The following is a 16,913-nucleotide window of genomic DNA, read 5'->3' as shown; positions in this document are numbered from 1 at the left end:
CATTTTAACTAAATTGCAATTTTATCACTTTAAAGATTTGTATATTTTTTGGAAATTTAACGTACAAATGTTTGCAATTTTGTATCATGTAAGTTTGCCAGATTTTTAGTATTTAAAATTCTCTGAAAATTGTTAGCAATGTAACGAATTTTCATTAAAAATCTGGCAACATTTTCAGAGAGAAATGTTCTGAGGGAAAAGTTTATTTACTGTGCCAAAATAAAGTGCACAAAAAGTTTCCACTGCAAGTCTCAAGGTGGATTAATAAAGGTGGTCTCACGCGAATAGCTGAAACCCGGCGGCGGTATTGACGGTATTAAGATGTCAGTTCTGTGTTTACATTCACAGCAAACCACCCTTTTTTTGGCAAGTTCTTTTTGTCTATGTTTCTTTTTCTCTCATTTTAACTGTACACGTACTCACATGAGCGCATTTTTCTTTGGTTGTGTTGAGAACAGTGTCATTTTTCAAATGACATCCCGATGACGAGATGGCGGATTGTTATGATTAGTGGTTGTTATACAAATGAGACCACCTTTAAAGGTTTCGCCCTATGCAAAGTCTATTTGTTTGCCATGAAGTGGCAACGCCATTTGTCAACCTGTCAAAACAATGCGAGGAAAAAGTGCAAACGTTTGTAAAGTTTGCTATTAAAATTTGCATTTTTTTAAGGTTTGGGCAATTTCATGAGTAATTGATTTCATTTTATTTTTGCCATTCGCAATAGTGGCCACACATAATTGTAATCATGGCAATCCTGACGACAGCTGTTCTACATAAGCCTGGGGACGAATTACCGCATACGTGAACGAGCAAAATCGTGCTAGAACTATCTATTGTGAATTATATAACTCTTTATTGAATGGCAATTTTTGAAATTTAAGAATGCAAATGTTTAAATCGAGCATTATTTATGAAAAAGTGGTTGTCAACATTGATATACATGTGGCATAACACCCATTAAACGCGAGATGAAATTGCATTCGATACGAAAGCGCGTTCGTTTACGTATGCGGTAATACGGCGCCTGCACTGGTATTTTATCCAGAACTTTGTCGCTGCATTACACTATATAGGAGGCCACCGTAGCGCAGAGGTTAGTATGTCCGCCTATGACGGCGAGACCATCAGAAAAAATTTTCTGCGATGGTTTTCCTCTCTAATGGTGGCAACATTTGTGAGGTACTATGCCATGTAAAACTTCTTTCCAAAGAGGTGTCGCACTGCGGCACGCCTTTCGGACTCGGCTATAAAAATGAGCCCTGCTCTCTCTACATTCTCAAGAAGTCAAAACCCTAGGTCGGTTTATAGGGCAGCTTTATCAAAACATGGACCGATATAACCCATTTACAATCCCAACCGACGTACACTAATAAGAAGTATTGGTGCAAAATTCTAATAAATTTGAATGTTGTATTGATTTTGTCTAATGTTGGAGTGATATCTTATCTAGGCTTTTGTTCAAGTTCTATCACATCGTCATTTAAAAATTGTACTCGGTTTACCATACTGTAGACGTTAGTCATATCTAAGCGCTGTTAAATACTTCGCAGGTCACTTACTACAGACACAAAGTTCATGTTTAGGAGTTCATTTTAAGCGGGATGCATGTAAATAATAGAAGTTTTATTAACATAATTATATTTTTATATTTATTATAAATTATAAATGGAACATTTCATAACAAAGGTCGGTAATAGAGGAATATATATCATATATATGTAGTGCTCAGAGTATAGATGTCCTAATGGCTTTGCAATGACCATTTCTTGGAACTAATAAAACGTGTAGACCATTGGCCATAAGTTTCAACTTTTGTGGAAACACCTTTTTATTGGATAAAAGATTTTCTTTTTTGATTTGGTATGCAAGCTTTAGTTTAAACGTTTACCCTGTTCAAATGGATTTAGATTTGAATCGTATTGATTGGAGTCATCTTCTTCGTCATCGAAAGGATTGGTAGATTCCTCAAATGGATTAGTCGATTTCGCTGGCTGTTCCACTGTCTTACTTCTGTACATGTCGTGTCCACTGCTAATACTGTTTGCCAATGGTATGTGGGTGACAACCGTCGAAAGGCTGCTTTTGTTAGATCGATAAATTGGACCTTGTGCAAAAACTCCTACGGCTAATTTATGTGAAATATTTTTGAGAGTGCTACTCGCATCCTCGGCTTTATTGAAGGGAATTACTTCGGAGTTCCTTCGTTCGAAATCCTTTTGAGAAATTGCAGCACATGCCAAACAACCAGTTATTTCGGAATATGAAGAAAGACATTCTTTGTGATAGGAATGCTGGCACAAATAGTAAATGGATGGATGTTTTAGTGGTTGTTTACAAATATCACATTTGCTATTACGAAACTCCATGGGCTTTTGTTGATAGTCTGTCAAAAGTCTTTTGATTTGCTTAAGCTTATTATCTGTCGCTGCAATATCGCGGAAGTTGTCAAAGGCGAACTGTTTTAGAAAAATGTCCTTTGGTAAAGCTTTGTTTAAATGCGATAAGTTGAAATTTGTATTTGCCGAAATCTTCTGGAGTATTGTCAGTGTATAGTGGGAATTACTGTGAAGTGTTTTACTCAAAATATACTTTACGAAGGCAGACGATTGTGCTGACTGCAAATTGTCCTTGCTCAAAGTTTGCATCCACATTAGTGAGTACTTATTTGTGTCCAAGTCGATGGCGCTGGTATCTAAAGGCAATGTAAAACAGCATTTCAGGAAGCTATTAAAATTGAGCGCATTTAGACCGAAACTTTCGTACATCATCTTGATGCCAGGCAGATATTGATGGGTACGACAAATTATGAAAATGTCATTCATGCTCATGTTGAAATCATTTTCTTTAATGGCATCGGCCAAAGCATTAATTTCTTCGCCCGAAAACTTCTTCCATTTTTGCAGCAAAATTTCTGCCCATATTAGATTAATATTTGGATTTTTTCTGTAATCAAAATCTAGCGAACTGAGTACATTCAAAACGCACTCTTTATTGGACAGCAGTAGGGGTAGCATCACCCTTATGAAGAGGTCTATGGGCTGGTGAGCAGATGTCAGTCCATTAGACAAAATACGATTCACTATATCTCCCACATCAAAGGGGTAATTGCTGACAATCCAATGACCATTTTCCGAAAATAACTCAAGCCCTTTTTCACTTTTTTCCAAAAAATATTTGGTGATATCCTTTTCTTGACCCATTGGTTCTATTGAATCCAAATCGAAGGGGCACTCTCCATTTCGGAATATTTTATTTATGCTACCTGGCAATTCTAGCCGTTTGTCGCAGTTGTTTAGTAGATCCGAGTACTCTTGTGGTGCCACTCCACTTTTGACCAATTTGCGCAGATATTGTATCAAGTGCTCATTGTATCTGAAGTTCAAAAGCTTACTTATTACTCGGAAAGGCGGCACCTGGCCTATCGTTTTAACATACATTTTGACTGATTCCTCGATATCACCACGTTGCAAAAGGTGATCGCCATAATTCACAAACACATTGGCAACCAAATCGGAATACGTTGCCTGACCTTCTATGAGTTTCAGTGCTATGTCGTACAAATTCTTGCTGTAAAGCATTTGCAATTTATAGCGGATTTCCTGATCGCGTAGAGTATATATTGCCCCATCTTTTGTAAAAATAATGCAATTCTCATAATCAGGAGTGGGAAAAATGCACTCTATTTCGAAAAGTTCCTCATTCAAGACCATCATGCTGTTCTCGATGTTTATAATGACTAGCTGGGAGCGTTTGGTGTTATTGACGGAAATTTTCGATTTCACCACAATCAGATGTTTTCCAAACCATCTTACTATTTGCTTGGAGCATTTCAAAGCAAAACAGGGTCCTTTGCCTTCAATCGTATAACAATAGACGGCATCTTGTTTACCCACAACAAAGTACTGTTCATCGTTGGGCTCTCGGCGGGGCTTCAGTGCACAGCAGCTGACCGCCTCCATTTCATCGTCAAGAATAATTTTGTGCTCCGTGTGATTGCCACTTGCCGATATGAGACTGTAACAGAACACTCCGGCGTCCGAGCATACAAACATATTAAGATCTCCACGGTCTTTCTGAAGAAATTCGATGCCTTTTATTGGTTTTCCACAAACTTGCAAAGTTTTTGCCGAACCAGTTATGTCTCTCGATATTGTAGACTTGTACAAGAGAATGTGACCTTTCTCCAAACCAACAGCTAAATACAACTGATTCTCTAGGTAATATGATTTTAATGTGGTAACTTTGCAATGACGTCCCAGCGTGGCACAACTCACTGGTACTGTTGGTCGCCGTTTTAGTAACTTGGACACACTGTATATCTTAAGCAGCTTTTCCGTCGCGGAGCCTTCGTCGTGAATGACCAGCAAATCTGACTCATCCGTAATGGTGCAGAAGTTAATGGCACTGTTTGATGCTTGAAATGAGATACACTCCCAATCTCCTAAGAAGACATAAACATAACCATTATTATTGCAAAATACTTTATATTGCATATTGCTGCAGTTTGAAGTTATTGTGTCCTTAATATTGGCATATTTGCTGTTGACGTTCAACGCCTCCAACTTGAAGAAGTTACACATCTTCCATTCGAGGACCCCCATTTTGATGATTAATGCTAGATTGCTCTATTTTATGTATTATTTAAAGGTATTGCGGATAACTTATATTCCAAAAACTGGCTACCAGTGAAAAACAGTAAATTGCTTTGTTTGTGTTAAAATGTCAATTAAATTCTGTCAATAGGGATGCCTGGTTTAAATTTTTTGCAAAACGTATTGTGGGTAAATTCTGGGTAGTTTTTAGAATATGCCCAACACCAAGAAATCACCATATTGTAGTATCTTCTACTTTGGGAAAGAGGAACGATTTTTGGCCAGCTATCAAGTCTAATATCCAATATCAGTCCCATACAAAAAAGCTACTGTTGTGAGTAGTATTATTTACATTCACAATAGATACGAAAACTTGCCGATTAAACGTCCTACATTGGTTAATGCTAGTTGTTGAACTGGCAACCCTGTTATAAAAACAAAACAATGACAGCTTGAAAAAAAAAAATAGAAAAAAGAAAATAAATTCGTTGTGAAACTAGCTTGAAAAAAGGAAATGCTTAAATATGGCATCGGGACTAATTGATAAAAGGTACAATCTTTAGCTTAGAAAATAGCTTTCTTTCATTTTCAATTAAATGCTTGTTTGGGGTTTTCTACAGAAAACGCAGCCGAGAAGATGATGTCTCATGTGATTCAGATACTCCCTTGTCTAAACGAATAAACAATTTGCATTTATCAAATTTTGAAGAGGTTCCTCAATACAACCCTCATCTGCCAACTAATAACAATAGCCATCATCACCACCACAGCAACAACCATCATCTACCACACCATTTGGCCAAAGAGCTGATGCACCACCAACAGCATTCAACATCTGTTATGAAAACAGTCGTCATAGGCAATGAGGAGCATGATGAGAGCATGTACAATCCCGAACTAAATGAGTCGGAAAATCCATTCTACTATATCAAAAATAAACTATTGCACGATCTACATTTGGAACGCCTTAAGAGATGTACAGTTTAAAGTTATTGTCCAATCTGCTATCAATTTTTTATAATTATACGTTTAGAAAAGCTCCTGGAATAGAGTATTATGTTTAATTTGATATACTACCTTATATTATTATTTCTTATTTGTAACTAATAACAAAATTAATATAACGCTATAAAGGGATTGCATTGTGTAATGTGTCTGCATATAACATAGCTACACATCATGCAGACAGATAGATGCTTAGTTGCATTAATGGTAGAAAGATATATATTTATTTCATTGTTCTTTTTTGTTAAAGGCATGTCGATCCCTGCAACTAAAATATAGATATATGATACTAATGTGATCGAATAAAACATACATATATACATAAATCTTAATATAGTTAAAAAAAAAAGCTGAATTTTGATTTCATTAATACTACAAAAACCAATCCTTACTTATAATAGGAATTTATGTGAGAAGTTTTCCCCTGTTCCTTAGTGGAATTTTCATGGGCAAAATTTGCATTTGCTATTTTACTTTACTTAACGGACAACATTTGGCCCATTAGCCGAATTTAGAATAGCGTTCCAAGCACCTCCATGTTCTGCGCTTCTTCTGACACCAAGTTTTGAGATGTCTTTTAATACTTGATCTTGCCATTTGGCTTTTGGTCGACCGCCTACAAAAGGACTTCTTCGCTGGAGCTTCTTATTCTTCGTGGTTCACTCCAAGCAATGCCTCGGAACCATGTAACAACAAAATTAGTATCAGTGTCTTGTATAGTGTAACCTTCGTCTGTCGAGACATGGCCTTCTTTTTAAACTGCTGGCTTAATCCAAAGAAGTATCTATTTGCCAGTATTATTCTTGTCTTTATTTCAAAACTGGTGTCATTGGTTTCGGTTATGGCGGTGCCGAGGTAGATAAAGATGCTGACTATCTCAAAGTTGTGGTTCCAACTATTCGACTATTGAACCATTTACGCTACACTTCATTCATATTGGCGTTGAAAGCTATGACATAAATTGTGTTAAGTCCCATTAGAATTGCGCTCCATTGAATCATAAGAAATCAAATTGATAGCCCGGTTTATATATTATGCAACCATATGGAATTCACTTGGGTCTAGGATAAAAAGTCTCAAAATAACTACTAGAGCTATACATAGCTGTACCGCAGCATCACTAGATCGACATACAAAGAATGCCATGACGCATACCATATTTCAACTTGTTACAAATGTAATAACCAAGTTAATATACCCTCATCTTATGGAGAGTGCGATAAATAACATATGTAGAAGCTTGATAAGCCGTAAAGCATTAGTTTTTTCAGCGGTGGTTTTCCACCTTGGAGGCCACCTTAGCGCAGAGGTTAGCATGTCCGCCTATGACGCTGAACGCCTGGGTTCGAATCCTGGCGCAGAAAAAAAGTTCGGCGGGTACTATGTCATGTAAAAACTTCTCTTCCAAGAGTTGTCGCACAGCTGCACGGCGTTCGGACTCGGCTTTAAAAGGGAGGTCCCTTATCATTGGCCTTAAAACTTGATTCGGACAGCACTCATTGATATGAGAGAAGTTTGTCCCTTTTCCTTAATGGAATGTTTATGGGCAAAATTTGCAATTTGCAGTGACGCTTTTAAGAAGTTCTTAGCGTCTTCTTTGGAAAAAAACGCGCAAAAATGTTTCCCAAAAATATTCTTTACAGTGTAATCAGTTATATTGTCAAAAACAACATGTACCTTAAACGCAAGGATTACGAGTAATCTCTTAGAAAAGTGTTGAAAATCTTGGTTTTAATGATTTAAAACATAACTCATATGTATTTGCAAAAAACCCACATATCACATGTGGTGGTAAACATTTTTGTTTGCGGGGCTATACTCGATAACAATTGTCTACATCTACTATTTATTGTGTTATTCATATAAGTATATTTATATATTAATATATATCATACAATAGTCGTGTTTTTGTACACCTTCGTTTGGCACCTACAATGTTTTGACAGACATGGAATGCTTAGGCTTCAATTTAAGTTATATCCCACTCTTGAAACTATAGTTTTAGTAGTGGCAACCCTAGTATTTTGTTATTGTTGCGTTGCTTTTACTTTTTATCTTCATTTGTTGTTATTTTATTAATTTTATTTTTAGTCTTTTATTTTTTCCATGTAATTTTTATCCTTTTTGTGTGTGTTGTCTTGTGAAAAACAAATAAAATTATTTATTGTTTTCTCAATGTTATGCAATTATGAACGTATGTGCCTTAAAACAACACAAAGGTTCGAAATAAAAATGTGGGGCCAGCATAATAACATTTCAGCCTTCTTAATACTATAGACAAATACTTCCAATATCAGCAATCTTTACCTTGGCATCTAGGGATGTGTGAATGAATGAGTGTACTTGCCAAGTAAAAGCACAATACCAAAAGTTAATAATGAGTCCTTTTAGAAGTAAGAAACCCCGAGTATTTCCTGTAAAGGTTATAACATTTGATTCCGAGTTGGAGTTTGAGTTGGAGCAGCGGGCAAGTGGTCAAGATTTATTTGACCTTGTTTGTCGCACAATTGGTCTGCGTGAATATTGGTACTTTGGCTTGCAGTATATCGATGCACGAGATAATGTGGCCTGGCTAAAGATGGAGAAAAAGGTTAAGGATCAAAGACTTAAGTTGCAGCCAAATGGATTTTATGTTTTTAGCTTTTATGCTAAATATTTCCCTGAAAATGTGAGCGAAGAGCTGATACAAGAGATAACACAACATCTATTCTTTCTGCAAGTTAAACAAAGTATACTTTCAATGGATATCTATTGCCGACCAGAGGCGTCCGTCTTGTTGGCTTCTTATGCTGTCCATGTGCAATATGGACCGTATGACGCGGAAACGTATCAAGATGGCAAATTGCAAGGTGTGGATTTACTGCCAAAGGGCGTTACCGATCAGTATCAAATGACTCCAAAGATGTGGGAGGAACGTATAAAGACATGGTAAGTAGGACATGCAACTAGGCAATGAATTTTGACAATTTACATAACTTAAATACTTGCAGGTATATGGATCACGAACCCATGACACGAGATGAGGTCGAAATGGAATATTTAAAAATTGCTCAAGATCTGGATATGTATGGTGTCAATTATTTTCCCATTTCCGTATGTAACTTTAACATAGGATTGCTTTAATTTTTAGTTTGTAATATACCTTTTTCTTTTGCAGAATAAGAATAAAACAAAACTTTGGCTTGGTGTTACTGCTGTTGGTCTTAATATTTATGATTATCATAATAAGCTAACGCCTAAAACAACGTTTCAATGGAATGAAATACGACATGTTAGCTTTGATGATAAAAAGTTCACTATACGCTTGGTGGATGCAAAAGTTTCCAGTTTTATATTTTATTCGCAAGATTTGCATATAAACAAAATGGTAAGACTAATATTTTGAATACCTCTTACAGAAGATAATTGGTCTTTGGTATCAACTCAAAATCACATGTTGATTTGCATGTTCACTTCAACCAATAAGTTTTTGTTCACAATGAGAGAAACAGCCATAGTTAAAAATGCACTTCAGAAGACTTATGAAGAATATTTCTTAGGTGAGAACAATACGTAGGAGGCTCCACCATGGGATGACTATAAGCACCACACATGTTGGATCGTAATCACAAAAAGCTCCGCTGAGTGCTACTGTCCACAGATTGCAGTGGAATGCTCAATATACAGAGTAGCTGCAAGTGTAATCGCTCACAATCAGCGCTAATGAGTGGAGAATCTCAGTGAGAGGCGGACCAGCACCGGCACTGTCTTAAATGCGGAAAGCCTGTGGTACTCAACATGACAAGACGAAACAAGCGTAGGAGGCTAGGGGTTTAGCATTCCCCCTATGACGTTAAGCGCCCGGGGTTAGTTCGAGGAGAGAACATCAACAAAATGTCAGCAGTGTTTATTTATTCTCTAATGCTGGAGTCCTCCATGCTTTTAAAACTTTTCTACAAAGTGGTTTCACCATTTAGATACGGCGAAAATAGAGCTTCACGTTATAAACTGAGTTGAAACCAGGTGAATGATTACACTTCTCACCTGTGGGTTGAGACATGAGAAATAATTCTCATTTAGTAAGCTTTACAGCAGTCCCACAAGTAAGACCAAGGAAAGATGTCAATATATAAACGGTGTCGCCACGAAAACAGTAGAAAATAACAAAATTCCAGGAGAGAACATCAATAAAATTTCAACGGTGTTTATTTACACACTAAAGCTGGAGCCCTTCATGCTTTTAAAACTTTTCTACAAAGTGCTTTCGCCACTCAGATTAGGCGGAAATAGAGCTTCACGTTATAAATTCAGTTCAAACCAGTTGAAAGATTAGACTTCTCACCTGTGGGGTGAGACTTGAGAAATAATTCACATTTAGGAAGCTTTCCAGCAGTCCCACAAGTAAGACCAAGGAAAGATGTCAATATATAAACGGTGTCGCCACGATTACAGTAAAAAGGAAGTCAACGTTTCCCTCAGTTAGTGCCGCATTAACTAATTACTCTGTTCCCTTAGATTCCTTAGGACTTCTCATTTAAAACATTTTTATTTTGTTTTGCTTCTGTACGTTTTTTTGAACATTTTTAAAAAACGTCATTCTTTTTTATCCAGATTTTGGACCTCTGCAAAGGTAACCATGACTTGTATATGAGACGACGAAAGCCAGACACCATGGAAATTCAACAAATGAAAGCTCAAGCCAAGGAGGAAAAACAACGCAGACAAATAGAGCGTAAAAAGTTTTTGAGAGAGAAAAAATTGCGAGAACGAGCCGAACAGGATCGTTATGTCTTAGAGGCTCAATTGGAGCGTTTACAGGAGGACATGAGATGTGCCAGCGATGCCCTACGACGATCAGAAGAAACTAAAGAATTGTATTTTGAAAAAAGTCGTGTCAACGAAGAGCAAATGCAGTTAACCGAATGCAAAGCCAATCACTTTAAAAGTGAAATGGATCGTCTACGCGAAAGGCAAATGAAAGTGGAAAGGGAAAAAATGGAACTGGAAAAGAAAATAAGAGAGGCCGATTTCTTTGTACACCAGCTGACAGTGGAAAAAGACAAACGCGAGGCAGAGGCGGAAAAACTAAAAAAAGAACTCATATGTGCCAAATTAGCCGAGAGGGAGGCCACCGCTCGCCTTTTAAATTTTCTAAATCGCGGGCGTAAAAACTCACAGGATAGCATGTTACCGCCAAACATAACTGTAAATTCATCAAGTTCTTCCAACAATATGACCGCTTCTGTAAGCACACCCTCCTTAACAAATAGCAATTCAACTGCCGATATTAATGAATCAACAGCTGCTGTTGATCTGACCACAAACGATTTAAATCTCAGCACTCACAACCATCATCAACATCGCGATGATGATTCCGAAAATGAATTCGAAACCAAGGAATTCATTTTAACCGACAGTGAAATGGAGCAAATCACCAACGAAATCGAACGTAGCCGTTTAGAGTATCTAAAGAAGCATAAACAGGTACAAAATCAGCTACAAACTCTACGCTCCGAGATTGAACTATTAAAAATCGAGGAGAATCAAACAAATTTGGATATTCTAAGTGAAGCCCAACTGAAGGCAGGCGAAACAAAATATTCAACATTGAAGAAATTGAAATCTGGTTCCACCAAAGCGCGTGTGGCTTTCTTCGAAGAACTGTAGTTTTTATATAAGTGCACTTATCATACAAGGAGCTGGTGCTCTTCTTTGCCAATTTTTGCAACTAACATACCTACATACATTTTAACATACATATACACACACAAAACACAAAGGTATACCATACATAGCCCTAAGGATAAGAAACGCATCACAATCAAAATAAAATAAAACAAAACAAAACAAAAACACCATGCAAGATGTGAGAAAAATAAACATTATGTTTATTATGAATTTACTGATATTTATAGATTTTTAAATGAAACGATTTAAATAAAATCAAAAGCGAATATTAAGTGGCTTGTTTTTTCACCATAATGTACTCAAATCAACTTACTTATAGTGGGTTATATCCAAGGTCTTGTCGCGGCAGAAGTCAAATTGGTTCTTATGTCCGATTTTATGTTCTTAACATACAAAACGCGACATAAATTCAACACCTATGGAAACTCAATAGATCAAATAGAGGGCTGGGTTTATTTGGGGCCTGTATGTATATAAATCGAACTAACAGGGAGGAATTGGAGGCCACCGTGGCGCAGAGGTTACCATATCCGTCTATAATGCCTAACGCCTGAGTTAAAATCCTGGCTTGAACATCAGAAAAATTTTCAGCTGTGGTTATTCCCTTATAATGCTGACTACATTTGTGAGGTATCCTGCCATGTTAAAACTGCTCTACCAAATGGTGTCGCTATGCGGCACACCGTCGGACTCGGCATAAGAAAGGAGGTCCCTTATCATTGAGCTTAAACATTAAGCGGACTGCACTCATTGATATGAGAGAAGTATCCCCTGTTCCTTTATGCAATGTTAATGGGAAATTTTGTTAGTATCAGGAAGGAATTGTTTTTTAAGGATCCTGTTATATGTACTTACAAAAATTTAAGTTTTCTTTGCTACTATCATTTACTTCTGATACATCGTTACTTTGAAGTTTACTATGTATAATCAAGCTATATTAGGAAAGGTTGGAGGAAGATGTTGGCAAGCTTTGAATTGATTGGCTTTAGATCTTTTAGGTTATCCTATTGGATTGCCCAAAAAGTAATTGCGGATTTTTTAAAAGAAAGTAAATGCATTTTTAATAAAACTTAGAATGAACTTTAATCAAATACATATACTTTTTTACACTTTTTTCTAAAGCAAGCTAAAATTAACAGCTGATAACTGACAGAAGAAAGAATGCAATTACAGAGTCACAAGTTGTAAAAAAATTTGTCAACGCCGACTATATGAAAAATCTGCAATTACTTTTTGGGCAACCCAATAGTTTCCACCATAGCATATCCTATTGCTACCATATGAAGTCATGCATGCTTTAAAGCTTTGCTTTGGTTAGATCTAAGTTAGATAGAGTTTTCATTGAGTTCCTTGGAAGCATACAGGCCTTTGAACGGCCGTAGAGACTTCAAGGAGGAGATACTCGCTTTCTTAAATTACCAAAGACAATGTCAATGCGGGAGCTGCGGCCCGATCGTACACTCACGATATACGTGAACAGTCAAGCGGCGGTGAAGCCTATAGCGTCGGCTTATAGAAGCTGCAAGGAGGTTTTTCCAACCATGTGGGTCCCGAGCCATCAAGGGGTTGTGAGAACGAGACGGCGAACGAACTGGCCGCGAATGGATCGCTGAAAAGCGATGATCGTGCTGCGGAATCAGTGAGTCCCATCCTGCCAAACTTCTTGGTAGAGTGAACAATTTCTAGGATAACCCCACGGATGAGGTGTTAGCTGTTTGCTGGTTGGTGAAGGCCCATTATAAGAAGTTTCTTTGTGTAGGCAAAATTTTCCGACTGTTGGACCAAAGATATTTTCCTTCCCTATCTTGGCATTAAAATCTCCCAGAACGATTTTAATATCATGGGTGGGGCAGCGCTTATATACTCTCTCTAGGCGCTGGTGGAATGGCAGGGATACTGGAATCTGTGGGTATGTCTCTAGCGACATGTAAGCTAAGTTTTCAGGACCAGGCCGGAAGGGCAACGAATGATAGATGAACACAACGTGGGGGCTGTGAGCATTCCAAAACTATGTGGCCTCATCTAAACTTGAAAGGGTCTACTGCTTTGCTGTCATTGGGTAGAACAGACGTCTCAGTCATTGTGTCCGTTAAGACAGGTCACTTTCTAATCGGAAAACATGCTGACAGACTGAAGATTGCCAGCAACGACTTTTGCAGAAGCTGCGAGGACATCGAAGAAGAAGAGACTATATAACACCTTCTGGTGTGTTTTCCCGCACTAGTAGTCAAAAGGAGTGCCACTAGTGGTTCTCATTTTTTTGAGAACCTGTCTGATTTAGCGGATGTGAACATTCGCACGTTGTTGTGCTTTTTAAAGCGATCTGGATGGTTCAACGGTAGGAACTGGAAGGCATCTTCCTTCTTCTGTTCCGACTAAGCAGACTCACTTAGTTGGAACAGAAGAAGGAGATTAGGCTTAAGTGGCAGTCTGCCACCTACCTAAGATATTTTGCTGAAGTTTTTAACAACTAAAAACAGAGTAGCCTGCTAAATGGGTGAGCACATTTTTCCGTGTCTGGACTCCTCTAGGCTCTTAATACTTACATTCAGTCATTCTGTAGATCGATTTGCCTGGTTGCCTACTGTCTTGTGCTTGGTCTTCCTTTTTCTGTTGTTAATGTAGCCACATATTCGTATGTATGGAGGTAGTGATCCTCTTGAGCAGGCTTGTTTCTGTCCGTAGGACCTATCGCCGCGGGAATGTGGCCAATAACTCGCCTTTTCATGTCGAGTATCACAAGTACTCAGTATTTAGGGAAGCTCTCCACTCGATACCGCTAATTGTCCGCTACTGCAACCCTTGTGATGCTCACGTTGTTGTTGTTGTAGCAGTGTGTTATACACTGAGCTGGCAGCCCTTGCCGTTGAAGAATTCCATCGGGTCAATCCGGTACGTAAAACCTGTGGTGCTCATAATTATAGGGTGCCGAACCGTTTTCTGTCCTTCTGTCTTGCAGATACCTTACTGGGATTTTTCTCTGCGTTTCTCCATCTACTTTTTTGTATTCTAAAGGCTTTTTAAGTTCCTCGAATGAATCAACCTACCAAACATAAGCTTTGCTTCTATCATCTAACTTGCATTTACCTTTTTTACTATCCTTTATTTATATACATAAGTCAAAATAAAATATTCAGATTTTATGTCAAATTTATTGTTTTTAGTTATAAATTAAACAAAGATTGTACGAAAAAATGGAAATCATGATTTAAAAAAATGGAAATAATATAAGACGATCATATACTAAAACCGCCTCTTATTTTAACCTTCCTTTCGAAAAATTCCATGTAATCTCTTAATTATATGAAAGATAATTGCTAAAGATATCCATATTAGAAATACTTAGAAACTTTAACGAAAGAAAGGAAGATGGTACATATCATATATTTTTTGAGGATGTGTAAAACTTATGAAGTATCAACATAGTACATAATTATCAAAATAAACGGACAGCTCTTCTACCACAATAATGTTTGTTGGGTTACGAACAAAAAGCTGATACAGCCTTAGAAAGTTGAATATTCATATCCGTTTTCCATTGTAATTTATGAGCCGACAATAATGTTGTTGATGGGGATGTGAATCAGTTTGACAAAGAAGCCAATGAAACCCATAATACAGAAACCAATAGCTGTGGCAATGGCAATCTTTTGGAACTCTTTGCGATCAGGTTTGGTGCAACGTTTTACCAAACGGATCGAGTCCTTGGCGAAGACACGGCCGGGTTCACAGAATTTAACAACTTTATCCATGGCGGGTAATTAAAGCAATTGAACTGCAAAACAAAAAGAAAAATAAATATTAGAATAATAGAAAATCACATGTAAGATAATATATAGCATGTTGATGTAAGGGGGAAAGTGGTTTTGTGTGTCACTCATATTATTGAACATTATAACGCATAGATAAAACAAAATATTATGTGAAAACTTTAAATATGGCATGGAAATATGTATGCGCTTCTATTTTCATCCCAATGCCTTGCCGACTGACTTATCCTCTTATTCAAGCAGTCGCTATTAGAGGAAAGGCAATTACAGGGTGGGAGTGCGAGTTAATGGAGCCACAAGGCAAAACTCCTGGCTCAATGATCCCCCTTTTAATGACCATTACAGTTCCCGGTATATTCTTGCTTTTTAAGGGCATGAAGTGGAGAGCAGCGAGACCCATTTAATACAAATCCAGATTGCAAGGGCGTTTGCCACATTGTTGACACGTAGTGCTGTTCTTATCATTCCAAATATTTTAGCTATACTTTTATACTCAAATCCTTTTATATTAAGCTTTTTTTCATATTTTTGAAGGCACTCGAAAAAATTATTGGTTATAATAAAAATAATCTTTTAAAAGTTAATAACAACTTTAAACACAGTTCGCGTGTCATTCGCCCTTTCTTTACTTCATTAAACCATATATTGCAATTAAATTATTTGTAAAAAGTTACAAAATTGTTCCGAAATATTAAAAAACTTCAATTTCACTCACTTTTTTTTCAACTATTCACACGTCACACGATGAAGCGAATGAAGGCGAAATAGAAAATTTGTTGATTTGTTGTACACGAAACAAGCGAAGGAAGGCGAAATAAAAACGAACGAATACGAGTGAAACGACGTGGCACCAGGGATGGTAAACACAGCATTTGTAATGGTACTAAAATGTACTTTTTGGCGCTCAAGAATGCTTTTTAATTTCGCATAAAAATTTTACACATAATCTAATCGCTTTGAAAAGATTCCAAATTTGGGGGTGATTTCAGAATAGCGCAGCTTGTCAGTCTTTATAAGCCCATATTATGGTAGGTAAATTAGATTTTTTTGAAATTTAAGTCAGTTTATATGCCGGTTCGAACCAAAAATTCCGTGGTTGGAAATCATATTAAATTCTTTATGGGTATAAGTAGTCAAATTGGAAAATCGGTTCATATGGTAGCTATTTCACCGATTTGCACCAAACTTGCAATGAATGTTGGAAGTCATAGCAATATAATAATTCATGGGGTAATAATTGAGTGGTTAGGAGTCAAGTCAGCAGATCGGATTATATGAGAGCTATAATACGTAATAAACCGATTTGGACCATGCTTGTCATGAATGTTTATAGTCAGAACAGAGCATTACCTACAGAATCCAATCGGAAAAAGTACAAAAACTTCTCCATCCCTGTGTGGCATGGATGAATAAGTCGATTTTCGATAATCGATTATTCGACTTGGCAAAAATCGAACAGTGGTTAAAAAATTGTGTAGTCAACTTTTTCTTTTAAGTATTTTGTTCAGCTTTTCAAGCGGAATGCTATCAAATTCTATATAAAAAACGTCGGCGGAAAGGTAGTAGCCTGCTTCTAGTGAGGAAAACGGCGAAAAATTCAAGTGGCAATTCTTGAAACCATTGCCGGCATTATTTTCGACTGTATTATTGGCTTTAATGGTCGTGAAACAAATAAAATTTCAAGAGCTATTCCCAGGATACACTAAAAGAAGGTTAGGTCACTTGCGCAAACACAAAGTGGATAGGCACCATGAATATCATTAAGGATGTCAAATTTGCCGATTGAAAATGTCATCAAATAGGAGAAAACGTAAACAAAGAATGAATGTAAAATAAGAATCAGTTGACATCCTCAATGCCAAGTACTGCAAAAAAT

The 16,913-nt window shown here is 37.1% G+C and overlaps 4 protein-coding genes across 4 annotated transcripts; 2 read left to right on the top strand and 2 right to left on the bottom strand.

Annotated features, from left to right (window-relative positions):
- Positions 1-1,802: 1,802 nt before the first annotated feature.
- On the bottom strand, positions 1,803-4,741 carry LOC106084142 (vacuolar protein sorting-associated protein 11 homolog). Its single transcript, XM_013247646.2, has one exon. The coding sequence runs from the start codon at positions 4,602-4,604 to the stop codon at positions 1,875-1,877; it is 2,730 nt and encodes a 909-aa protein (XP_013103100.2). The 5' UTR covers positions 4,605-4,741; the 3' UTR covers positions 1,803-1,874.
- A 131-nt stretch (positions 4,742-4,872) lies between these two features.
- LOC106084143 (histone-lysine N-methyltransferase set1) lies at positions 4,873-5,666 on the top strand. Its single transcript, XM_013247647.2, has 2 exons — positions 4,873-5,145; positions 5,216-5,666. Exons 1-2 carry the CDS (start codon positions 5,120-5,122, stop codon positions 5,580-5,582), a joined length of 393 nt encoding a protein of 130 aa, XP_013103101.1. The 5' UTR covers positions 4,873-5,119; the 3' UTR covers positions 5,583-5,666.
- A 1,982-nt stretch (positions 5,667-7,648) lies between these two features.
- LOC106084149 (moesin/ezrin/radixin homolog 2) lies at positions 7,649-11,539 on the top strand. The gene is made up of 5 exons (XM_013247652.2): positions 7,649-7,819; positions 7,878-8,528; positions 8,591-8,693; positions 8,758-8,967; positions 10,191-11,539. Exons 2-5 carry the CDS (start codon positions 7,930-7,932, stop codon positions 11,244-11,246), a joined length of 1,968 nt encoding a protein of 655 aa, XP_013103106.1. The 5' UTR covers positions 7,649-7,819; positions 7,878-7,929; the 3' UTR covers positions 11,247-11,539.
- A 2,860-nt stretch (positions 11,540-14,399) lies between these two features.
- Positions 14,400-15,857, bottom strand: LOC106084111 (protein transport protein Sec61 gamma-2 subunit). The gene is made up of 2 exons (XM_013247586.2): positions 15,753-15,857; positions 14,400-15,042 (listed from the first exon to the last, which is right to left on the bottom strand). The coding sequence occupies exon 2, from the start codon at positions 15,017-15,019 to the stop codon at positions 14,813-14,815; it is 207 nt and encodes a 68-aa protein (XP_013103040.1). The 5' UTR covers positions 15,020-15,042; positions 15,753-15,857; the 3' UTR covers positions 14,400-14,812.
- Between the last annotated feature and the right edge of the window lie 1,056 nt (positions 15,858-16,913).

Source organism: Stomoxys calcitrans, chromosome 4 (genome assembly GCF_963082655.1).
Source record: "Stomoxys calcitrans chromosome 4, idStoCalc2.1, whole genome shotgun sequence".
NCBI lineage: Eukaryota > Metazoa > Arthropoda > Insecta > Diptera > Muscidae > Stomoxys > Stomoxys calcitrans.
Note: the sequence above shows the minus strand (reverse complement) of the source record. Positions and strands in the feature narration are given on the sequence as shown.

Excerpts from the sequence above, each read along its gene's own strand:
- LOC106084111 (XM_013247586.2), bottom strand. The coding sequence starts at position 15,019 with ATGGATAAAGTTGTTAAATTCTGTGAACCCGGCCGTGTCTTCGCCAAG.
- LOC106084142 (XM_013247646.2), bottom strand. The coding sequence starts at position 4,604 with ATGGGGGTCCTCGAATGGAAGATGTGTAACTTCTTCAAGTTGGAGGCG.
- LOC106084149 (XM_013247652.2), top strand. The coding sequence starts at position 7,930 with ATGAATGAGTGTACTTGCCAAGTAAAAGCACAATACCAAAAGTTAATA. Across the intron at positions 8,529-8,590 it reads GAGGAACGTATAAAGACATG|GTATATGGATCACGAACCCA; the intron begins GTAAGTAGGACA and ends AAATACTTGCAG. Across the intron at positions 8,968-10,190 it reads ATTTGCATATAAACAAAATG|ATTTTGGACCTCTGCAAAGG; the intron begins GTAAGACTAATA and ends TTTTTTATCCAG.
- LOC106084143 (XM_013247647.2), top strand. The coding sequence starts at position 5,120 with ATGGCATCGGGACTAATTGATAAAAG. Across the intron at positions 5,146-5,215 it reads TCGGGACTAATTGATAAAAG|AAAACGCAGCCGAGAAGATG; the intron begins GTACAATCTTTA and ends GGTTTTCTACAG.